The sequence below is a fragment of the Cygnus atratus genome, chromosome 11, assembly GCF_013377495.2.
Source record: "Cygnus atratus isolate AKBS03 ecotype Queensland, Australia chromosome 11, CAtr_DNAZoo_HiC_assembly, whole genome shotgun sequence".
In the NCBI taxonomy this organism is placed as follows: domain Eukaryota; kingdom Metazoa; phylum Chordata; class Aves; order Anseriformes; family Anatidae; genus Cygnus; species Cygnus atratus.
Genome location: NC_066372.1, coordinates 14,203,866 through 14,229,277, shown reverse-complemented (window position 1 = coordinate 14,229,277; position 25,412 = coordinate 14,203,866). Strand labels below are relative to the sequence as shown.

The 25,412-nt window shown below is 48.6% G+C and overlaps 1 protein-coding gene across 4 annotated transcripts in view; it reads right to left on the bottom strand.

The window, feature by feature from the left end:
* NTRK3 (neurotrophic receptor tyrosine kinase 3) overlaps positions 1-25,412 on the bottom strand; it is a 192,419-nt gene that overhangs the window by 5,910 nt on the left and 161,097 nt on the right. For 2 of the 4 annotated variants that reach the window (XM_035554695.1, XM_035554696.1), the window contains one exon: positions 24,357-24,600. In XM_035554695.1, coding sequence (XP_035410588.1) covers positions 24,357-24,600 — 244 coding nt within the window. Of the gene's footprint in view, positions 1-3,148; positions 3,165-14,033; positions 14,109-15,533; positions 15,540-24,356; positions 24,601-25,412 lie in introns of all 4 variants that reach the window. The other 2 variants (XM_035554697.1, XM_035554694.1) reach the window with 2 other exon arrangements.

The following is a 25,412-nucleotide window of genomic DNA, read 5'->3' as shown; positions in this document are numbered from 1 at the left end:
CTCCAATGCCTAGCTTAGCACACAAGGCTGAGTATTACATTTTAAAGCATTTCCTTTGACTGTCCCTTAGTGCTCCCACTGCAAACTGATTAGGATTAAAATTCCCATTTCACAGATGAGAAAACAGATGCAGGAAGGCAGGGAAAGGTCCTGCTCTGAAGCTGTACAGTGAGCGAACGCTAAGTTGAGCCTTCCTGGTCTGCAGTCAGCTGTACCCTGCTTTCTGCTGATGTAGCAAAATGATTTAGAGCTGAGCACAGATGGATTGAGCTACTGATGCCATAGGAAACAGAGTGTGTCCAGGATGGAGGAAATCTTTTGCATAACACGCAGTGGCTGTGATCTGTGTTATGCCAGCATTGACTTGCACGTGATTGCCACGGCTGCACGCTTCATTTACAGGACCAGTCATTGCCAACAGCATGAAAGCAAAATGATGCTATTAAATCAGGCTAAAAAAAAAAAACCTAGATGCTGCTTTTTGGTGATTTTTTTTCTTTTTTTTTTCTTTTGCGGAGCCTGTTTACATGGCACGTCCTTGGCTCTGGAAGGAACTGTTAGTGTGTCATTCGAATCTGAAAGTTTGCTTTGGTCAAGTCTCTGCTCATGGCAGACTTCTGAACTAAGTGACCTCGTAGGACTCGCGGTCTTAATGCTCATCAAGAGCATGATACTGCTGAGTCTGTTCTGAAATAGTCAGGTCATCTTCCCACCCATCTTCCTCCATCCCTCTGGGGAGCCAGGGACAGGAAATCCCAGGCCACATTCAGGTGCACATCCCAAAGCCACTAAGGACAAAATGTCCTCCGACAGCAGCACTGCAGCATCTCCCCCAGAGGCACTCCACAACCTGGAAGAGGCTTTTGCTTTCAAGCAAATACGGCAAGCAAATCCTTTGCTGTTCCTCCCCTTAAATCCTACGATGCTGCCAAGCTCACCCTTTCTCCTTGTTATTTTAATGCTTCATAGACCTGCAGACTGGCCTCTTTATCCCATTGCCTTGGCTGTCTAGCTTTGCTTGACATTTTTAGCTCTAACTTCCTCTCCCTAGATCAACTCCTCGTGCCCACATTGACATGTTATTCCCGCTGCTTTGCTCTTTCGGTTTGCAGTGCTATCCTGGTAATAAATAGAGCAGTCAGTGTGTATCCTCTGAGCTGCCAAAGTTTCCTTCTTCTGTCTCCATCTCAGGGTTGCAGCATCGTCCACTCATTTCCATCACCTCCTAATGGATACTCCCAAGGGCACGACCTGGTCTCCAGCCACATGTTTCTGATACTCCAGGGCACCGAGGCTGTGCTCTGAAGCTTCATTACACATCCAAGCCCCCAGACGGCGAGATAACCAGCCACCCCCTTTGAGCAGCTTATTGCTGTATTACAGCTGAACCTCGGGGAGCTGGGGGAGGTTCGTGAAAGGCCAGCGTTAATGGCCATTAGGGAGAGAGATAATTACTTAATGCTAGTACAGCACTTTGAAGATGTAAAGCTATATAAGTGCTATGTACAAGTAGTATTATAAGGCTCTAGGTTTGTCTGCTAGGAAGGAAAGCGGGTGTCTAGGGAAAGGATTCTCCTTGTCCCAGCTTTCTGAATGACATCCAGCTGATTAGGAAGGGAAAAGATGACATGTCATCCCCGATGAGTTCGACAGTACAGCAGCAGGTAGTGGAGCAGCAGCGTTCAGCAAAGGCACTGCAATATATCTGCAGTTTGGGCCACTTGCAGAGATAACATGTAAAATCAAAACCAGAGCAGAGCTGAAAAACCCTCATGAGAACTTTGTATGCGCGGGAATCCAGACCTCAAAGCTCTGAAGGCAGGTATTAGCAGGCAGCACTGCTTCCCCCCTCCTGGCCCCCACGCTAGCTCCAGGGCTGTACCCCAAGGCAGCATTCAGAGGGGGCTGCTGAGCCATCCACGCCGTGCTCACAGCTGAGGGCTGCTGCAGAGATCTCAGCTCAGAATGGAATTTGCTCTCTGGCATGCTATAAGGCTGTGTTTTCTTTTTCCTTTTGTGCAGTTGCCTTCCCAACTTTGAAGTAAAAAAGAAAAAAAAAAGTAAATAAATAAATCAGTGCTCTGCTTCCCAAGGTCATTTGACATTTGTTTTCCAAGGCCATCTGACAGCTGTATTCCTGCTCCTGGCTTACTTTGGGGATGTTCTGCTCCTGCTCCTGCCTTGGGAAAGTCACAAGAACCACCATGAGGTGTCCTTGTATGGTGCAGCATTGCTTGATCTTCCCTTAGCATGCAGGAAGCTGGGATGTTTGAGTTTGTACAGAATCACGTAGCAGTAGTGGAGACCTTGGCACTATTTCTCTCCAGGAGAACCCACTCAACACATCACCTCTCTTTAGAGGTAGCGATAAGACACGTTCCCTGACTGCTGCCTCGGTTCCTGCTGCTGTAGGTAGGGATGACCCGGGCTCCTCTTTAATTGCAGACCTGGCTGTCATCCCGAGCTGGGCTGCACTACAACACGTGTCCTTTAGACCTCAGCTCTAGGAGCTGGGTGATCCCTGGAAGATTAACTCTGACCATTCCCCCAGCAGCCAGATGTACGGCCTCATCAGGACAAAAAAAAAGGTAATGGAAACGAGAAGCACAAAAAGCTGCATGTTTTGGCTAAGCTGAGTTCTTGGACAAAATAAAAATAAAAATAAAATTGAACAAAACCACTGTAGATTGTGCCCTTGTGAGCTGAAGTTTGTCAAATAAGGTTGGGGCAGGAGAAGGTGGCTTCTCAGGGAGAAGGCAAAGGGATGTACATGCTCATGGGTGAAAATTTTCTAGGAGGAGACAGTCCTTCCTTGCCGTCAGTGCTGGATCCAGAACTGAGAGACATCTAACTATCAATCAGATGTGCCAGCTTTTTACCTGTGTGAATCCCGAGAGATCCCTGGGCAAAAGCAGAGGGATCAACTCTGACATGCCAGCCAGATCGGGGCTTTGCTAATGGTTAGCTGTCCCAGAGTTCATGGTCTCAACTGCCACCTTACTGGGCTCTTAAGCCCCTAAGTACCTTACATCAGAGGCAGCTGCATTAAAGTGCACGTTGTGACTGGATGTGATTCCCCAGTACTTCATCTGTAATTTCCTTTCGGTTTATTCAGGAAGGAAGGTGCTAGCTGTATCTTAGACAGCACCATTTCCAGAGTTATTCTCGCCTCAGAAATCCCAGAGCTGTTCTCCTGACTCTGAAAGGCATCGTGGGTGTACCAGCCGCAGGCTGAAGCCCCCGGTCCCTCCTCTTCTAAAAAATTTGTAAGATGTCCCTGCAAACTCTCTCAACTGAGGTCTTGCCTTCAAGTCTTGTACCTTTGCTGTCCCCGCTGTCACAGCCAGTGCTGAAGGTAGGTTTTAACACTGTCAACAAACAGCGAAAAGCTTCTGCCAAACATTTCAACTGACTCGACTCATTGTGTCCTCTCCGTGCCTCACTCTGCATGTGTTTGCTACACTCTCTGGGCATGGTCTGATCCTGTGCCCATCCTCACCCCCCTGCACCCAACCATCTCTCCCAGGCCCTGGAGGTGCTGCAGTGTGGGGCTTGCAGCCTACTCCTCTGCATGCCAGTGAGTGAAGACACCATTTATAGCTATCTGCAAGGGGTCACAGAGGGTTTCGGGGGCTTACATGGTGCAGAGTGACCGTAGCCATATCTGTTATGTGCACGCACCTGCACCGGGTGTCCCAGACTCGCCCAAAGCAGGAGAGGTGCCTGCTGCCAGAAATTGGACTTACCCAGGGAGAACATGGGGAAAGCAACCAACTGTCCCTGTCGCGAGGTGATGTAAGGAGCCAGATGGACTTGTTCAGGAGCAGGGAGAGCTCAGGCAGGGTTAATGCGAAACTGAGAAGGGGGTGAGACCTTCCTGCTGTCAGTTGGACTCTTTGGCAAGGGACTGTTTGTTCCCCCCAGCTGCACATACTGTGTTTAAACATGAGCCTAAGAATAAAGCCTGCCATTGACATTGTTTTTCCTTACTTCATTTAACAAACTAGTTGCTTTATGACCTGTAATTCTGCATCACGTTGAATCAAGCAGTGTAATTTGCAAGCAGGGACGGTGGCCTTTCTCCCTGTTCCCCTCATCTCTGCTCCACTGAGTGTGTTTTAATCCCACGGTTTTCAGCATTCCTAATGAGCCATTAACAAGCTGCCAATTACTTACGCAAATGAGGGGGGGCAGACATGGAGGGGTGGCTGTAGCTAGAGGTAAATTCTGCTACCTCAAAACGGCCTGAGATAAATCACTGCTTCTCTAAGAGCTGCCTGTACCCAAGAGTCCTCTCACTTATATTATCTGCCATCTAAAAATGCCAGGGGTAATGCAGAGGATGGTTAAGAAAAGGGAAACAGAGGAGTAATTGCACATATATTTTTAATTATGTTTGCCAATAATCTATTTGGTGCGCTCCTTACCACAGATCACCACTCCCCTTTCCTTCCCAGCTCTCAAAGCAGCTAGGAGAGGGCTGCGCAACCAGCCTGCAGAGGAACAAGGGCCAGTTTCTCATTTTCATGTAAAAATAAATGTTCCAAAAATAATGATCTCCATCACGAACATGGGACGTGAGCTATGAGGAAGATATATATGGGAAGAGCAACTTTAGTTTGCAAAGCACTTGGAAAAGAGGTCAGTGAGGCCACCTCAACTCTCGTCCTACCGGGCGCTGCTATAGACGCCTGCCCCCCAGGCCCACCTGCTGAAAGCTTTGTGGGGCCCAGAATGAAGATACCCCGCATTAGGACATCTCAGACAGCTGAGGGAAGTGGGAGCACTGGGATGGATTCACCAGTGGGACACCCGATGGCTTCCTAGGAGTCCCACTGCTTGGCTGTGGCTTGGTGCTGGGTGGCTGGTCAGAGGGATGCATGCAGATAGTGGCCTCTGCGTTTTTTTGCACCACAGCCCCCACACGGGCACTCCATCCAGCATAATCTGGTAAGCCACTAAACCCTTTTAAACTCCAGCCATCAGATAACCAGTTTGTCAGGCACCACATGGATTTACTGATTTTCTCCACAAGGTAGGAGACCCTGGCACCGCACCGCGCTCTTTTTTAGGGCGGACATGCTCAGAGATGTGCAATACCCATGAAACAGCACAGCTATTAGCTGGTTCCAACTTCAAAGGGGATCTGCAGTCTGCAAAGACTGCGAGCACCAACAGAAATTGTCCATGACTGATCTGCATTATCGTTTTGCAGTGAGCCGGTAATACTACAAGAAGTGTTTAATAGCTCAAAAGCTAATCAGATAGAGGCTAAGTTAAACCATCACGATGCAAGGAACATGTCCATCAGGATTCTACTCTTGTGGCAACACAGGGAATGAAAATCAGCTCGGTTTCTGGCTCCAGAAAGTAGGAAGAATATTTGACCAATAAATCCTAACCTGGCGATATAAAAGCAACATCTCGTCGTGGCCTGAGAAATGCAGCTTAGGAAATAATATCAATAAAGCACTTGCATGTGCTATCACTCTATGCTAAAATGCTTTCAGATTGGTATCTCATAATCTCCCCTTCCATCGTTCCTCTCTGTCTGTCCTGACAGTGACTCCCCTCTGGGTAACCAATAATGCTCCGTCTTTGTCTGCAGCCAGAGCCATCCCTGACTGACGACTCTACATGATTTAGATAAGGCTCCATTACTTAACTTCTGGATACTGGATAATCAGTTCAACTGCCTTGGCATTAATCATAATAATATTCAAAATTCATTAGGCTAGATTGTTTGGGAATCTATTTCTTATTAATGTCAGATTCACTGAGCATAGGCCTGGCAGCAGAGAGACACAAATTTAATACAACGCAGGGCATGGGGACTCCCAGCAGAAGCAGAGCCCCTTCCCTTACACACAGCTGGGTGCTGAGCTGACAGTCTGTCATCTGGGAGGGCTGGTGGATAGCAGAGAAACACCGTGAGCATGCTGCCTGCCGGCTCACCAAGGGGCATCTATAGAAATGTGTAGAGTGTGGAGATTCTGGGGAGTCAGCTCCTCATGTAAATCTTAATAGCATCTGTTATTTCCAAAAATTGGGCTGGCAACTTGGAGATTTTTGTGCACAATCGTAGTGTGGAGGCACAAAAAATAGAAGTCTCTTTATGATAGGAATCTGCTCCTTGCTTTTCTGAAAAAGTATGGTATTTTAGCTTAGAGGAATGGGCTGTAGTGCTTTACCACGATGAAAAACTTTCAGCAATAAAGTAGCTGGATCGTCCCTTCTAGCTAATTTCCTGTAGGCCAGCTGAGGATGGTTCCCAGTGCTGTACCTAACGGTTTATTTGGCCTGTTTAAGCATTTTGGGTGCTGGTGCTTTCCTTCTGGTACGAGTTCTCACCCTGCAGTTGAACAATGGTTGCTCAGCAGGGAAACATCACAGAAATACCAAACAGCTCCAGAAGATGCTTATGCTTTCTCTCCTAATGAAGGCAGTGCAAGCACAGATGGCATCTCACACAAACATGTTGCAAGCCATGTTAAAATAAAGAGCTCATTATCGGAGGCTGCAGTGTCACACCTACTAACGAAGTGATTAAACTCATCAGTGCCTGTGTGAAAGCTGGGCTGGCTCTGGCAGCGCTGAACGGAGAGCCATGTCCCACCACAAAGGCAAACCCCAACATCCTCCCCCCATACACACACGATTTTAGCCACTGCAGAGACACGGGGATTAGATGAGGCTAATGGCTAAACTTCCAAAGTAGGGAAGGATGCCCTCGACGTGCCCTTCCCATGCCTGCCTCAAGCGTCCCTGTTACGAGGTGGTGCAGCACACAAAGAGCCCGCACGTGGTGGGCAGGTGGAGGAGAAGAGCGCACCCGCACCCGTCTAAGGCTGGGGCTTGGCTGCAGGTTCTGATGAAAAACAAACTAAACTTGAAACTGAAGAGTTGAGCATTTCATCCTTCTCTACTCAAGCACTTTTCACCCCAGACATCCTGTGCATTGAAGTTTCCTCTGCTCTTAACCAAGTTTTGCAGATGTCCTTGATTAGGACAGAGTTGCAGGAGTCCTATGCCTTTTAACCACTGTGAGTTAAAATCCTTCCTCCCTGCTTTACTTAGCCAGGAGCTTAAATAAATAAGCAAACCCACAAACACAGGAACCGGGTTGCAGATGTCATTAGAGCCTTCCAGCACTAAGTGGCCATCGCAGCGATCACTGGTTGCCTTCTGCTCCCCGTCCTGCGGCCAGCCAGGTGCTTCACCCCACCGAGCCCACTGGGATCATCTCACAAGCCCAGCACCTTGTAGGACACATGTGGCTGTTTTTGCCATGAAACAGGACTAGCTCCTGGACGGCCAGCTCTCTGAACAAGGCAGGTCTTCCTAGTGGAGTCTCCAGACACCAGCTCTCCATTAGGGTTAGCCACAAGAGGAAGGACGGAGAGAGAAAGTGAGCCTAAAGAAACCACTAATGTTCTGCAGCGTCTGGTAGGATGAATGACCCCCACAGACATATGCTGAGCAGACAGGACAGTCCTCAATTATGTCATTGCTGGAGCATTTACTTCAAGGAGAAACGTGACTGCAAACGCTGGGCTTAAAGCCCTGGCTGGTTTCGCTGCCTCTGGATAAGCTGCTGGAGCCCAAGAGCATTAGGTATGTGCATGCAGCATGCACAGGCAATGACACGCATGTCTGCGTATGAAACAGATTTACAGACCCAGGAGAAGAGCTGGAAAAAACGTGTTAAGTTCCATTCTGCCCTCTTTCCCTTGTGAACGAGGGACATAAAGGATTTGCTAAGGTATTGATGGGCACCAATTCAAACATCCCAGTGGGCAACCCCCAGCTTCCCTCAGGAAATCATAAGCAAATCTTGCCTACACAATGGAAAATTCCTGCTTGCCACACTGATTTTCCCCTGCCTCGTCTTCAGCATTTTATCCTTGTGCTAACTTCTATATACTTCCCTCAATAACATTTCCTAACCTTTAGGCTCACAACTATGTAAATATTTGCAATCAGGCAGCACATCTCCCCCCTCTGATCATTGCTTAGCCAAACTATTTACGTACAGCTCTTTCCATCCTGCCTCAGAAATCAATTGCTTTCCCCGTCTTTGTTTCAGCTTTACCTCGCCAGAAGTTGTTGACCTTATGGCTACTCTTTGTGGGCCTCAGTCCCGGGCACGTGGCCGTGCAATATTTAAAATAAGGATTGCTGGAGAGGCACACAGAGATTTCCATTTTGCTCTTTGGTGTGGGTTCTCCACGTGCTCGCTGGGGAGCTGTCACCCCACAAGGGATCGTGCGTGGTTTGAAGAGGACAGGATTTATGAGGATGAAGTGCAGCGTGGCCCGGGGCAGGCACAATCTCACTTCTCAGCGATATGCCGTGTATTGATCACGGCTGACTCGTGTTTGTTAACCACCCAAGAGGTGAAATGAGCTGCTGCTGGAATTTGTGCCTGGTAATAAAAGGTGTATGTCAGTCTTCAAAATGCTTCGCGAGTAGCTGCTTGATTTGGGTGCATGGAAAAAAAAGAAGAGGTTAGGTTCCCTAACCTCCTGGCTCCCGTAGCTCCCTCAAAGCCCAGCTTTCTGCCTCAGCTTCCCTGCATTTCCTAGACAAATTGCTCTGTTTTTTCCTCCCTCTCACTGGCTGAGAGGTGTTCTTGCTGCCTTCTCATTGCACCTCCCCCAGCCTGAATTTTAAGCTATTTAACAGCTTTAAATGCACCTAATGAGGTTTTGGTCTGCACTTTGCTGCTGGCCCTCGGCTTCTCTGACACTGGGAAGAAGAGAGGTTTGGAAACCTATGGCGGATTTCCCTGCGTTGGAGGTCTAATTATATGGTAACTGGTGACCCTGTAAGTACAGGGTAATCTGCTGTGTAATGCCGGAGTAAATTATCCCACTACTGCTGTCTTTTCCGCTGCAGCCTTCTGCAGAGATGGAAATGCAGCCGGCTAAATGGTAATTAATCTTTGACACCCACCCAGGCCGGTGAGGAGCAACCTGTAAGAGCCCCCCGGCTCTGCAGGGGCACGGGACCTGCTCGGGAGCCACCGCTGCGGTGTCACCTGGCCCTGCTGTCACCCGGGGACCAGAGCAGGGGACACTTGGTCACCCAGGTGCCAACTGCCAGGGGCAGGGCGTGTGGGCTGTGGCTCTGGAGCTGGATGAGGTTGTCCCCTGCCCAGGATTTAGGCATTGCTTATTCGGAGGGACTCATCCAGAGTCATTTGCAGGAGGAGGGCATGCACGGGTGGGTTTCCTTGGCTGCCTTCTGGCTGAATTTGGCCGTGGTGGTGTCCCGAAAACACCTGGGAGGGCAGAGCCGTGCCCACGTGGATGCAGGTTGGGAGCATCAGCACCCTGAGTCAGCAGGATGGGGACAAAGGTCCCGAGAGGCTCCTCCACAATGGGGGCAAGCTGTCTGGGGCACTTACTTTCCCTTATCACAAGGGAGGTGGGTGTGAACGGCACCAATACCTTCCTCTGAAGCCACCCAAAGCAGCTAGGCACAGACCCAAACATTCACCCATCCCAGCTCCAGGAAAACCAGCGGAGAGATCTGCTTGCTGTCCACCCATCAGGAGATGTTCCTCATCCTCTCCCCACCTTAATCAGCCTGCTGCTCTGGGGCCGGGGGCTGCCCGTCTAACCCCTGGGATCTTTATGGCGATGAAATATATTTGTACACGTTTTAGACCTACTGACATCCTTCCCTCTGGAGAGCCTCAGGTTTTTATAGTAACCCCGGCGATGGTTTTCAGGTAATAGACTAATAAAAATTTTAATTTGTTAGGAACTTTACGGTGGGTACTGTACAATTCTTATGACATTTAAGTAGTGATTAAACAAAACAAAACAAAACAAAAAAAAAGAAAAAGGGTTTCTGAGTGAATTTCTTTTCCAAACAGGAGCACTGAAATAGAATGTCAAAAATCCCACATGCTGGTACCCAGAACAGCTCTGACACCTCCTGCTCGTGCCTGTTTCACTTGAATACCTGCCAAGTTAAATAAGCAACCGTGTTTTTGTCAAGTGAGCCCTCCCCCTGAGTGGCTCCAGCAGTTTATGCTGCATCTCAGCCTGGATGTCTCCATGTGCCATTGCTCTCCATGGGCTGGGTCAGAACTAATGTGTGCTGCTCTGGCTAACTGCATGGTTTTGCACCTCTGCCCTTCTCAGCTTGGCTACATGTACTTATTTCCTTCCCCCAATTCCATTGCCACCTCATTGTGCACTCTGATTGATCAACAGGACAAGAATGAGAGCAACTCAGAGCTCTAGAGCATCCCATCGTCTCCATGGCATGCAACAAGCAGCGTGCCACCAGGGAGGCTGCTGCACCAGCCCTTTTCCTCTGGCTCTGCAGCAGTTGGGCAGTTTGGAGTGAATAAGGCACCCCTGAATGAAGCAGCGGCATTTGAGAGGCCAGCTGCCCTTGCAGCAATCTGGGTGGAATTTTATTCTGGCTTTTGTCACGGACTTTCTGTGTGCTCTGTGCTTCCCTTCCTAACCTGTAAAAAAAGGGGTGATGCAACCCACTCGCTTCACAAAAGTGCTGTGCAGGTAAAGGCTTGTACAACAAAGCAATAAATGTCATGGAAAAGCCTGCCAAGAAAGGGGAAAATAGGCAGGTGTTTAGCTCAGGGTTAGTTACACCTTGCAAAAGAGACAGGGTGTTACACAATGAATATTATGTAGAAGAATAGCGAAGAAGTTCCTTTGTTCCGTGAGCGTTTCTGCCTTGTACCTCAGCTGGATTGTACAAGATTAATGGCAGGCGGTGATGTAAAGTCTGCACTACAAGGCAGAGGCAAGACGTGTGAGCTGAGGCCTTGCCATTGTCATTACCTGACCTTGCACGCTCCCTTTTGCAACCTCAGCATTTTTTTTCTCAATAGTATTTCTGGGTGGTTATTTTAAGAAAACTGTGTTAAGTTTCTTGCTTCCGTGCCAGGCACCTGCTGCTCGGCGAACGGGCCGTGACTAAGCACGGGCTGGAAATTAGAAGAATCTGCAAGTTCGAGCAACGAGACGCTGGGCCTGTCTTCCCTTAGGAGCACATTTAATAGTGCTGCTTGATTATGAAAAGATAAATCTGATGTGATTGATGCAACAGGGGTTTGATGATCCTGGGAATCCCTTCCTCTCCGCTCCTAATGAATTTATTTTCTAAGGGCGGGGGGATGCAGTGCTCTGATGGCAGAAAACAGCAAAATGTGTAGATGCCTGCTGATGCAGGGGTCTCCATCCCCAGATTTATCCACTTCCCATCACCAAGAAGCGAGAAAGGATCTCTCTCCTGCTTCTACCTGTCCTGAACACACCAAGTGGAGATGGGTGCAGGGATTCCCCCTGCTTCTTTCTTCATATTTTCCAGCTACCAAGAACATCCCAAATTCGCTCTCCTTGAACCAGTACACCAAGTGTCTCAGCTCACAGGTTCCCTATGTATTTCCCCTGTACTTACCTGTCTCCCAACACCATAATGACTGTCACTTGTAATTTTTTGTATTTATTTATTTTTTTGTGGATGTGTAGCTCCTTGCTGAAGATGACCAGGGATCACCTTTTAAGACTGGGGAACTGAGGCATAGAAGCACTAGCTGAATTTCCTACGGTGACAGGCTACACTGGTAGCATAGAAGGGGCCTGCAGCCCAGTCCAAGACTGGGATATCACTTCTTCTCCATGCACCTAACTGGGATCTGCCTTTCAGAACAGGAAGAACAGAGCAGAAAGCATTTTTCAGCAGAAGCATTCACTGGCCTGGGATTTCCATCCTCTGTCAAGAAAAAGAGCCTGAGCTTGGGGTTTCTGAGGGCACAGTGCAAGGTTGTTTTAGAAGGGATGCAGAGGGCAAGCAGTTATGTGTTTTTTTTTTTTTTCCTCTTGAATAGTTATAATTCTTTAATTGCTACTTACTAATAAGTGAAAATGCTGTGATTTCTGCAGGATCAAATGGTACAGGATAAGCTGTTTATTAATTGGCATGCTTTCAAGGCTGGGAAAAAATAATAAAAGAAGCAACGTGGTTGTAGACGATAGCTATAAACATGACCCAAGCATTACCTGCCATGACATTTTAGCCAAGGGGTGGCTGTCATGTTAGTGCTGGCCACGCGACTCTGACAGTGAATAAGAATCTCCAAAATGTAGCTATTCACAGACATGTGCTACATCTCTCTGGGGCCTGATCCTGTGAATAATACCAGGTACAGCACTTCTGCATGTCAGTGCTCCTCTGGTTTCCCCAGGGATTGCTCGGGCAACTGAGTGCTAAGCCCAGTGGTAAGTGGTTGCAGGATCAGATTCATAGTCTGCCGAGCATTTTGGATGAAAAGAGCTATAAAGAAGTCACATATTATTATGTCACATTGCAAAGGTCAAGTCCTGTATTTGTTCTGTCATAAGGGCATGATTGAAAGGCAAAAAAATAGTGTCAGGGTACAGGGGGAAATCATTTTTTAAAAGCTGCCTTCAGGCCTGAGGATACAAAATTACATCAGAGCTTAGAACTAAATTCCCATCCACACCCTGCAATTTGGTTTTGGCTCAGAAAGGCATAAACGTAACAAAATCACCTTTTGGTGGCACGTCTTCTTAACTGCTGACATAGCCCCTGTAAAGCCAGTGAGACCTAAACTCACACTCCCTTGTGAGTTGGGCAGCAGTCAGAAACTGCCAGAGCCCTGCTCCAGCAAACCCACCGAGCTGCTTTCACACCCCATAGGCATTCGCTGGATCCCTGTTGCTGCTGGGACAGGAGCGCAGTGGTGCTGGGAGGAGGCTGGGCACTGCAATACCTGGTCCTCCATCACCTGGCCAGGAGCACACACCTCACCCAGCCTTGCCACGGAGAGGTGAAGGGTTGGGGAGTTGGAGCCTTTAGCTCTCCCTGCCCCCAGGAATTTGTCCAAGTCATGGCTACTTTGCGAATATTTATGTGCATCTCTTAAAGCTTGCTGGCAGAGGGAAGCTATTGAGAAATAAACTGGGGAGCCATCACTTTTCTGCCTTAACCTGTTAGGGCTTATCATGCTCTGCACAGCGTCATTGGGTGGATTAACTCAATCCAAAACAGACTTAAGCAATGGCTCCCCAACTTTCAGGATCCACAGAGTGCTTCCTTGTGCACAAGCAGCAAAACCACAATGGGCAATCGAGTTCAATATTTGCTCCTCTCATCAGCTCCTGCAGCTGACCTCCAGCAGCCCTGCAGATTGCCAGCAGCAGCCTCCGGGATGCAGCGAGTGTTGGGGACCCACCGTGCTGCATCCCACCTCGCTGCATCCCAAGGCTCCAGCATCCAGCACGCAACACTGGGATGAGGGCTCACCTCTGTGGGAGAGGGGAAAGGGGATTCACCAGCCCTCAGCTGGCTGGCATGGCTCCCATCAGCCACCACCTGAGCTCTTTTGCGTTGCCAGAGCATCAAACCCACACTGATCTCTCCATGCTGCTGCACCAAGGAGGGAGGGGAGCAGCGGTGGGGCTCTCAGTCTGCTCAGTGGCAGCTGCAGGCACCCAGCTGCTCAGACACCGGGGCTGTGGCTAGACTAGCAAACAAAAGCCATGAGGGTTTGCATGTGACGGTCCGACTGTTTAAATGGCCAGCGTTAGGTCCCCGTCAATTCAACAGCATCCAAGCAACTGTCAAGAAGACAACACAAGCCAGGGGTGGTCCCCGGTAGGCAGAGCAAACACTGACGTGCTTGGAGGTGGGAGAGCTTTGCATGGAGATAAGCTATGCTGAGCACGCTGCCATCAGAACCAGAGGACATCCCACGCTGTTTGCTAGCGCAGACACAGCCTGAACGCCCACGGAGGAGAACTGCACTGAGGACTTTTGCATTCATCCCGTTACCTCTCCATACAAGCCCCAGAGAGCTGCTGGAGTAGAGAAGCACGGACATTTCCCACCGCACACGAGAGCCCCTCGGCTGCCACACGCACTAGACCCGACCTAGTCCCGAAGCCGCTCTGCCCCACGGGTGTTTCCACGGCCAAGCAGCACCAGTCCCCCGCCTCCAGCTGCCCCAGGGGTCGGGATCCACTCACTGTTGCAGCTGCCGGCGGTGCCAGTCTCTGTCGCTGCCACGCTGCGCTGAACTGGCCCTTCGGACGCGGCCCTTCCTGACAGTGAATGGGCGAAAACAAGGGAAGGAGACAAACAAAAGAGAAGGGGAGGGTGAGAGAGGGAGGGAGGGATGGGGGGGGATGAAGCAAGGGGACAAGAAGGGAAAGGGTATGTCTTTAACCGAACCGTACGTCTTTCACTGCCTGCAACACCCCAGCTCTGCGCAGCCCTCGCCGGGAGGGCACGGGGCAGGCGAGCCCCCAGCCCTGGTGGCTGTCACCTGGCACCCCACGGCGTCACCTGCACCAGTGCAGAGGGAGGGCAAGGGGCGAGCACTGGTGCTGGGCAAAAGCCAAAGTGGGCTCCGGGCTCTTCAGACTTCTCCTTGGCCAGAGAAGCCCCATCCCCTGGCAACCCTGAGTCCCTCTCTGGAAGAAATTTTAGGGGTCCTGAGAGGCTCCTGTGGATCTAGTACCTAAGCTTCCAGCTGCTGGTCCATCGCCAGCCCTCCTGGGCATGATGCAAGGACCCATCTGTCTCTGCCAGTGGAACAAGACCCAGACCTGATGTCTGTACTCAACCAAGCTCAGGGGCAGCCAGAGTGAAAGGGCATCTTTGGCCAAACGTCCCAGTGAAGCACCTGGTACATCACCCTGCTTTTCCCCCAAAGCCTTTGTCCCATCAGTGCTGCTGCAGGTGCTCGCAAAAATAAACCCTATGAAGGGATAAGGGAATTGGAAAATACGATGCTACAATTTCCAGTGCATCGAGGCAGGAAAGGTTTGGGGAATGGAAGGGAGGAGAAAGGGCAAGGATCTCAGTGCGCAAATTAAAAGTAAACCATTAGCAAAAAGTCTGCTGGCTCTTTAGCAAGATCTTTGTGTTCCCACCAGGACAAAAACGAGGCAAAATCCCAGGATGAAAGGGCAGTTGGTGAGCATAGTGGTTTGGGGGCAGGCTTCTGGCTGTGGTCCTTAGGAGCTCAGGCTGACAGCTGCCCAGGGAAAACCCAAAATACGGGCTTAGGGTGTGTCTGCCTAGTCATCACCCCGGGCGCCTTCCCACCCTGCTCCAGAGGTGAAAACTGAGCTGCTAAATGTAGCTGACAGCTCATTCTGCTTGGGGAATTGCTCTGAGAATGACTGACTCGCCTCCCTTCCCAAAAAGTTGAGGTAGGAAATGGGTGGGGGAAAGGTTTAGAAAATTGTTTCACGATGGTTGTTTAAATTGCCTCTGCATTACAGTGTTACAGTTGGGGAAAAAGAAAGAGAAATATCTATCACATAAATCCGCATCCTAAAGCCAGCTGTGGCAGAGGTATGGACATTGGAAGGAAGCAGAGCAGATGAAGTCATCAGCAGTGGGAAAAAAAACATCAATATAATATAGTGCAGAACAAAGCAAATTCTACCTCAAACGCAGAGCTGAAAGAGAAACATCTTCTCCTGTCAGATCTATTACCATGCATTTATTCCAATAACAAATAACTAACCCAGAGAGTAACCCAAACCTGATTTATTCCTCCATCTAAGTAAATATGAAGAGGCAGCTGAATCTGACTCTAAAAACCACTGATCTCATATGTTTTTCTTGTATGTATTAGAAAAATTAGGAGTGGAGTTTCTGCCTTACTGCCAGGGGATGCTGGCAAAGCATCTGAGCTATAGATATTGTATCTTGTCACTAATGACTGCAGGGAACTAAAAGGGATTTGGATTTTTTTAATGCTTCACATTAATTGATAGTTTGGTCTCCGAATCCACAATGGAACACAGGATTTACTATATTGGATCAGTCTGGTGGCCCATCAAATCTGGCGTCTTGCCTCAGTGATGCTCAGAAAAATTATCTGCCAGCGTCTTTGCTTGCAAGGTGGCTGGCCATTTCTGTAAGGCCATACAGCTGAAACAGAGGAAAGGTCCTTCTGGTCTCTCTAAAAGACTGAAACATGGTTTTGGCTAGGCTTATAATCATCCCTGTATTACGTCTGTTCTTTTTTAATGCAAGGAAAAAGCTCTCTGTGATTACAAACATTTCCAAGAGACGTGCTGCTGTTTTTCCTCTTGGTCACCGCAGCTCAAAGAACAAGAAGGTGAACCTGTGTTTTCAGAGGGTAAATGAAAACACAACTGGGGCTGGGAGGGGGGCAAGATGCCTTGTACTGAGCAGAATGATATTGATTAGGCAGTATAAAGATTTCACTCACTAATTCCTTTAGCAATCTTATCGTGTGTTGCCCACATAATTGGATGGGGAAGAGAGAGGTGGAATCACTTAAGCGTTCAAAGCTCAATACGCACCAAGAAAAGATTCCTGTTTTGTGTGTGTGTGCAATTTTGTGCATCGTTGCCCCTTGATTGTACATTGAACATGCTCTCTTTGACAGCCCAGTCCTAAACAGCCTGTTTATTAAAGACAGCTGCTTGCAAACAGGGGCTTTCTCCATCCAGCTGGCGTGGAGAAGGAGCTCTGTGGCTGTGAGAGAGGCAGGACCATGAAACAGGGGGGGAAATCAGGAAGGGAAAGCCCATGGGAGTTCTGGCCATGCAGGAATCAGGAGGGAAACAAAATATGTTTTCTTTCCATATAAATATCTTAATTAAGGATTGCAATGAAGAAATTTGCTTCTTATTTTTTTCTAGGGAGGTATTCCGTTTGTCTGGAAGTAAGGCCTGCCACACTGGGGAAAACCTTCAAGTCTCACTTGAAAAACCACTAAAAGTCACACAACACATCAGGAAAAGGAATAAATAAAAAAGCAACCCAAGTCATTTTATCCATGGTCCCCCTAAACTGGCTATTACACCTCTGACTCGGGTTCTCTCACTGCTCACCCCCAGGGCTGGGGCTGCTCCCCACCCTTCCTGGCTGATGGGTGGTCTCATGGCTGCCCCCCTGGTAAGGACACCTGAGAGCAGGGTGCTGCAGGTGGGAAGGCAGGAGAAGGCCACTGACAACTTGGGGGCGGTGGGGAAATGGGTCCAACAACCCACAGAAGGTGAGAGTTTGGCACATCCAGGTCTCCCCTAAGTGGCGATGCTTCTTCCAAAATATGGGTGATTTTTTTCGAATGCTCAGAAACACACACATTGTTTCTGGTGTACCTGGGGGTGGAATAACGCAGCTTCCTGGCATATGGTTCTCTACCTTCTTCTGCTCTAGCTACACTTCTAATCAGGCCACCTTGGTAACACCCAGGAATTGTGATCTCCTCCGGCCTGCTGCATACACAACCTTTCCTTGTTTCGGCACAAAGGAGCACGTTCTGGCTGGATCTCCATCATGGGAGAGTCTCTGGCTTAAGCTAAGCACCCTGCTCTTTTCCATGCATCTCACAGTTTTTAGGCTAGTGGGGTGTTTGGAGCAGGGACTGCAGGAGGAATGGAGGATGTTACAAGCAAGCAGCTTGTAGCAGGTGGATATTCACTCTTGGGTGGGTCTGCTCCTCAAGAAAAAAGACTGCTCAAGGATGGGTGGCGTTCACAAGTAGCTTCCTTTGCCTCTCTGGATCTGTTTGCTGTGTTTGATTACTTCTAATAAATTATTTTCTTCCACAACTCTGTTCAACCACTTTTTTAGCCCATCCTAACTGTTGGCACATACCATCTCCTGGGACAAGGAGTCCAAGCACCTTACTACCCACTGTAGCACCTCCATTTGACCTCAACCTGCCATGAACATCACCAGCTGCCTGAGATCAGGACATATTGCCTACTGTTGTGACCCCAACAAATGGGAGGCCAGGTGTTAAAAACAATCAAGAAGCCAAACTGCAAAGCTTTAAACTTCCCCTGCACTCCGGAGTTCAATCTGCTGGTTAGGAGAAAGCACACACCTCAATTCAAACCTCCGAGAACTGGACTGAGCTTTGAGTTAAAGATCGTAAGCTTGATTAGCTCTTGGTGAGCATGCGAGGGTTTGGGGGGCACGTGGAGGGGTTAAGTGTGAAGGTCAGCGTTAGAGACAATATTAAATAAAACATAGGAGCCAAATGACTTGCAGTGCAGCGGCAGCAACATATCCCAGGCAGGAGCAACGGTGAACATGGAGGTCAAGTACCGTAGCAGGGAGTTTTCATTTCCCCAAAACAAACTGCTCTTTTGTGTCTCAGCTTCAAAGAAGATGTCACTAGATTGTGAGAGCTCTTCACCTGCCACATCCCTCTCATTACTGAAATGAAATAAATGGCAACAGCATGAAAACAGCAACTCAAGCAAGAGAAAGACAGGTCGACAGTGAGGAAAAGGGAGGGGGGACAAGGTGCGAGCGGAGGGCTTGGCAGGGTGGAGAATTAGGGCAATTACCATTTCTGAGAAAATGCCAGAAATACAACACAACCTAATTTCCCCAATTAATTCCTCTGCACTTGAGCTGCTTTGTGTGAAGGGCTCTTAATGTTTCAAACAGGAAGAAGGGGGAAAAATAAAGACTCTTCAACATTTGTTTTTTTTTCCCTCAGTGCAGAAATGAGCAAGACTTGAGAAAAAATGTCTGTCTGAAACACAAGATGATGCTGTTACATCTTCCTTCCAGGAGATAAGGAGCTGTGCCATGAATTCAATTTGCAGAGGGTTTTATAGGAGCCACAGAGATATCAGAGAGCAGCACATCCAATATCACACCGACTTTTCCTGCACGCAGAGCACACCAGGACGAGCACAAAGACACTTACCCCATGTACCCACAGCGGAGCAGTTCCCTCACCTCCCCTCTTCCCAGCCCTACCACCACTTTGGGGAAATTGGCTCTTTTGCCCCCAAACCACCAGCAGGGGCAGCTGTGAGGCACCATGCTGTGAGCCACCCACACCTCATGGGTCATACAGAGGGTGATGGCCATGAAAACAAGGAAAGAACAAATAAGGGGTTGGGGTGAGGGGACACATGAGCAAGCAGAGGTTGAAAAGGGCATGTAATGTTTTCAACGGCATATGAAGGCTTCTGCACATAGCAAGACCATGTCTCTGCCTGGTTGGCCCATCTGTATCAGCACCAGGGGTCTCCAGAAAACATCACCAGGTCACTCTGAGACTCCCTGCCCCTGTTTAGGCATGACAAAGCAAGACATGCTCTCCAGGATCCCACCTGTTACATGAGAAAATGAAAGTCCTTTTCACTTCTAAGTCCGTTCCTTAGTGTACTGTATAATTACAGGTATGAATCCTTCCCAACACCCTGGGAGAAAGGGTGGAGAGAGAGTAGCACATTATGTTTTCCACCTGAGAGAAGAGGCAGAACAGACAAAAGGTGATACTTTACTGCTTAGCATCTGCACAGCATTTAGCTGCTGGAAATTGTCCTTTGCTGGAAGCTGAATGTGGCACACATACTGTACCATGTACAGAAGACCCCACAGCACTGTCAGCACAGCCAGGGACTGAGCTTGCTCCCGTTCTCCTGCTGGCATTCCCTTTTGTAGGTGATGGGGCCAGCCTCTCCTTCCCAGGGCTTGCTTCAGAGAGTTTGCACTGTCCACATTTAGGGGAAGAGGGTTGGGTGCTAACAGGGCTGGGCAGCAGTTTTCCTCATTAGGATCAATCCCCCATGCTGTAAACGTGCTGCGTGAGACGGACAGCAAAGCAACAGAGTTTGGGAGGACAGGAAAGCAGCAGCTGTACGACCGAGGGACACACACACAGGCACTGAGGAGCCCTGGCACAGAGGCACAGAAAGTGCTGGTGGGCAGAGCTAAACCTCTGCAGTGGGTTCAAAGCTGGTGGGGACAGAGCACCGTGGTCATTGAGGGACCCTCTGTCTAGAAGAGTGTGGGTCAGACTAAATCTGCTTTCAGTGTAAGGCTTGTCTATTAGTCTTATCTGCCACGCTGAATGAGCCTCCAAAGGAGCATGACCCAGGCAGCTGCTAAACCTCAGCGATCTATTACTTGCATGGAGACTTCGCTGGAAAAATAGCTGACTGTAGCCCAGGAAAAAAGAAAACAATTTTGATCTCTAGGGAGGAGAAATAAAGTAAGAGATGGTCTAGATGGGAGATGGTCATCAGAAGGCAGCCTGACAAGGGGCACTGAAAATTATAAAGAATATGGTTTTTATGTAGCCATTTTAAAGAGAAGAAAGAAAACATTTAGAGAGTAAACCTTCACGCTTCAGAGGAGGAGGCATCTGCCAGAGGAATCCTAGACTTTTTAAAGAACACTGACCTAAGGCCAAAGTCATAGCAGAAATGTTGTTTTGGCACTGATGGTCTAAGGATGTGAGAGCCAAGGTTCATAGGAAGAGATATTAATCTTTTATTAAACCAACTGATATCACTGAAAAAAAAAAAAAAAGAAAGAAAAAGAAAAAAAAAAGAGCTCGGAGAGGACTTGTGTGTCTAAAATTCATTCTCTTCTTTTTTTTCCCTCCAACAATATCAGATGTTCCAATAAAAGATATTGCCTCTTCCTGCAACCCTTGTCTCACCCAAATCCAAAGAATGCTCCAGAGTGGTGAAGACACAGAAGTAGGGGGTGGTTTTTATTATTCTGTTTAGCTCTGCATTGCCAGAAATACAAATTTATTTTCAGAGCCATTTGCAAATCCTGCATGTGCCCTTTTTTTTTTTTTTTTTGATGAGCAGGTGTCCTCCACATGATGACCAGTGGCTTGGAGTATGCTCAGGACAGATCTCTGGAAAAGGATCCCTAAATTCCCTGGGGGTTTCAAGCCCAGCCCAGGACTTGGGACAGGCTGCCAGAAGGTCAGGACATAGCAGAACTGGACAGAGGGTTGCCTTAATGAAATTTAATGCCTGCATAAATCCTCTTCTACTCAACCTGTGTCTTCACTGCCGATGTCCCACCCATGTCAGCACATTACCTTGGAAGTTATTGAGGACTGTTGACTAGGATTTAAGACTGTGCTCTCTTCTACAGATGAAGAAATACTGTCCTCTCCCTGGGCAGCTGCCAAACGACTTTGTTTTGGAATTGTATTACTCATTCTGGGGCAAGAAAGGGAAATGATCTGGACATTGCTGGAGCACAGCTCGGCGGGTGGCTCTGGGCAGGCTCCACGTGCCTGACCTTCCTAAAAAAGCCCCTACTCACATATGGTTTTGAAGGAAAAGCGAGGGAAAAAAATTCCTCCCAACCCTTTTCTCTCCAATATGGATATATTCTGCCCTGTGTTCCCATAAAGCCAAAGATTACATGGCACATTACACAACATGTCACAGAAGTGCTTCTTCAGCAACCCTGCCTTTTCTCTTCACACAGATGCTGGGCTACTTCTCCCCAGTACTTCCACCTTCCTCTGCTTTCTAATCAAATGCCATTTCACCTCTCCCCTGCCTACACCTCCACAACCATCCTCTCTCCAGCCTGTCTTGCTGAAATGAAGTTTAAAGGCAGCAGCTGATGGGATTCCTCTGTGCAGCACGAGGAAAAGGACACATCTGTCTCCAGGCAGATAGAGAGGCATAGAGAGGAGAGGAAACAAGCCTCTCTGCTGCTTTTGTTACACAAATGTTTGTTTTCTGTATCCAAATGTGTAACAGGAAATTAAGCAGTTCACCTTTGTAAAGCACTTCTGCATCCCACAAATGCAGGAGCCAGATGGTGTTTTTTCTTTGTTTTAAAAGATTAAAAATGGGAAAGAAAGGAAATGCCTAGAAGTTAATCCTCAGCCTGGAACACACTCACGCATCCACATGCCCACATCTCTGTGCTTGTGGGGCCCGGAGCAGCTGGGCAGGAGCAGACACTGGGACCCAGCAGACTGAAGTGAGCCCGCCTGCGGAGAGCTCCAGACCTGTCACTTTGCACCGGCCTCAAAATTGAGTCCTTCACGGTGTTCCCAGAAGATGACAAATTGTGGCGTTCCACCCACCCTGCAGCCTGGGCACATTGGGATGTATTTTATAAAAATCACCTGAAACAGAGCTTTGCTCCAGGCCCTACCACTGGGAGCAGCAGGCTGTGTCAGTGGTAAAGGGATGTGCACAACCTCTGGGGATCAGTCCCGGGAATTTTACCACAGGTGGATGGGACCAGGGAGAGCACAAAAGAGTTTCAAAGTTCATCTCTTCAGCCACATCTCCACCTCCCGTGGGGAAGACCCAGGAGCAGTTTGGTTCTCACACCTGAGGTCATGTGTTCTCTCTGTCCGTTCAAAAGCCCTCCCTGAGGGTATCTTGGTGGATTTTGTGATGGGTCTGTGGACTTGAAAGGATTGTCTCAGGAGCCTTGAAGAACCAGCTTTCACGCCGGGGGTGTTAGGAATTAAAATTGTGAGGAAGACAGAGCAGAAATGCACAATTGTGAAGCCAAATTGTTTTTCTTACCTATGTTTACAGGAGAAAATAAATGCTCATACCAAAGTAAATATGGGTAATCAAACCTGAATTTGCTGGAATCCCTCTTTGGACAATAACAGAGAAAAGGTCTCCATGCATGCAGAGCACAGAGTTGGTGAGTTTTAAAGGTACCAAAAGTCAGTGAAAGCAGAGAAAGGAAAACCACCTGAGAACACAAGGCTGTGCTGCTCGGAAGCTCAGCTGTTGCTCTGGTACATGGGTGATAACTAGTTGTTTTGGGCATGCACGGCATTTGTGTGAGCACAGAAAAGTCTGCTAGAAAAAAAGAAAAGCCTTATGACATTGCACAAAAGAGCATGGAGCAATCATCAGCAGAGTGTTTTGCACAGACAGGATGAGGTCTACAGGACGCCACCACAGAGAAGACAAAAAACCCCACTACAGTGAGCTGGCCTAACGAAGTTCTTTGCAGTTCTCACTTCCTGGGGGCCCTCCAATCCTTTTTGTGGCAATAGCAGCAAATTGTCCCATTGCAGAAAGCTCTTGGTGCTGCGGGTAGACAGCTTCTGCTGGGATTGTCTCGAGCAGTAGGATATCACCTGCAGTAGGGCTAGGTCTTACATGGCTGAAGGAGAGGACCCAAGTAAGTGTGGATAACCTCACAAGCTGCTTCTCCTCCTCCCCTGGGCTCTGCATTTCCCTACTTGCTATTTCCTGATGTTTCTGCAGTGATGGGACCACAGCCCCGGCAGTCCACTGAGACCTCTTCCCAGCATGGGCTTTTGTGCTGCACGGGGAATATCGGTTCCTTCACTGGCAATTAAACCTAGCGATAAGGCAATGTCCTGGCCTTGGAGAGGTGATAAGTCTCAGCAGAAACTTGATCATGTTTTTCTTCCTCCCTAGCTCCACTTGGCAACTGCCTATCAAATACAGAAAATCTTTCCAATCAGATCAAGCCCACAGGTCAACCCTTTCTTAAGGCAGTTGATGGAAATCAGCCTCAAATCCAGACATCCACGTTGTAATCAGAAATAAACCAGCCTTACACCAAGCACCAGGCAAGAAACCCCTGCTCTTTTGCTTGAAGAGCCCTTCCCTGCTGGCAGATGGCCCAGCCACAAACCCCTGCCCCAGTGTGCTTCCAACACTTTGCTCATCCCAGTTTCTCCTCCAGCAGAGGACGGGTGACAATGCCACTCTCTCCCTAGGGACGTTGCCATCCTGGGCAGATAGGGCAGTGCCACCGGGCACAAAGGGAGTGTGCGAGGCAAGGGGACAGAGCGAGCATAAATCACAGGAGATAAGACTGCAAAGGCATTCCTGACTCATCGAGTCAGTCCCCAGAGACTAGTGCAGGATTAGCCTCTGCACTAAGCCCGGGCATTTTTATCTAGCTGCTTCCTGAACTTCTTTAATGACAGGCCCTCAGCAACCTACCTCTGGCAAATTATTCCATTGTCTAAATGATGTCCCTGCTGGAAAAAGTGTTTTGAGGTTGAGCTTAAATTGCCTATTATTTCCTCTTCCATATTTTATGCACTTATCAGTCAGTCTTTCAGTTGCCTTTTCTCTAGGTCCCTGCATTAAGTTTCTTTAATCTAAGACAAGAGGTCACAGCCTGTAGTCGTTTAATCATCATTGTCACCTCTTTGGATTACCTTTAATTTATCAATGTCTTTGAAAAAAAATGAGGAAGAAAATAGGAAGGAAGGAAGGAAGGAAGGAAGGAAGGAAGGAAGGAAGGAAGATCAGGATGACTTCAGAGGCATCCCAGAGGCTGTGGCTGTGTGCTGGGGTGTCACAGAGCAATGTGTGTAGGCATCTGCAGGGATGTCTGAACTGCAAGCATGCCCAGGACCGAGAAGGAGTGAGAACAGTGGTTCAGGGATAAGGCACACATCAATGTGCCTGATGGACACCTGTGTGTGTGTTTCACTGAGGGAATAACCAAGTGTGTGAGCCCGAGAGCTCCATAAACTGATTTACAGTCACATTTCCTAGTCTCCCTTCTCTCTGAGCATCGCACTGCCGCTGGAGCTGCCTTACCCTGTAGTAATCAGTGCTGTAGACGTCTCTTGACATCCCAAAGTCTCCAATCTTCACCAGCAGGTTGGCTCCGACCAAGCAGTTCCTGGTGGCCAGGTCTCTGTGGACAAAGTGCTGGGAGGCAAGGTACACCATTCCAGAGGCGATCTGGCTAGCGATGTGGAGCATCTGGGATAGCCCTAGCTCCCCTTTGGCTTGTCGAGGCTGCCCGTCCACGAGGATCATAGCATCTGGGCCATGTGCCCTACAGGGAGGAAGAAGCAAAAAGCACAGGGTTGGGTCTCAAAAGTGACCAGGAGATGGGGATCCCACATGGTCGCTGGTCCTGCTGGGGTGGGGACGAGCCCCCAGCTCAGCGGGGGGAGGATGCACACACAGCTCCAGGGGAAAGAAGAAAGGAAAGCTTAAGAGAACAGGAGGTTGGGTGAACACTTGGTGGGTGAGGAGGTGCCATACATCATTCTCCTATCCTTACTCTTCTCCAACCTGTTATGGCCCCTGGCTCCTGGGACAGAGGGACCATTGCCTTGAGGCACCATGGCCATCCTTCTCTCTGGTAAGACCTATGCAAAACTAATGGGCTTCCAGATATTTACATGTTCACTCTAGTTAATTCTTACACCTTTGAAACCTTCTCAGACGTGCAGACATAACCCTCTTTTCTTCCACAGCCATCCCATTCTTGTTGCCTACCCTCTTTATTAATCCCGAACAGCCTCCCCTATTTCACCCAAACACCACATCACCAAACAATCTCCCCTCAGTCAATACCAATACAACCAGAGATCACACGAAAGCTTTCGAGAGAACACCAGCAGCTTCATCCCTAGAAATTATCTTTTGTACCCTAAGCTATCACAGAGGTAACATGGGTGCTGTAAACTACAAAGGCACAGGTAGAGGTGCAGAGGTTAGACCTGGATGTCAGCAGAAGCAGAGAACATCCTGGGCAACAAAAGGAAATATTTTGCTGAACCAACTGCATTGTAAATGCAGGACTTAAGGTCAGCCTCATCCCTGTCCTGTCCCCTTTTTAATTCCCTCCCTCACTGTGTA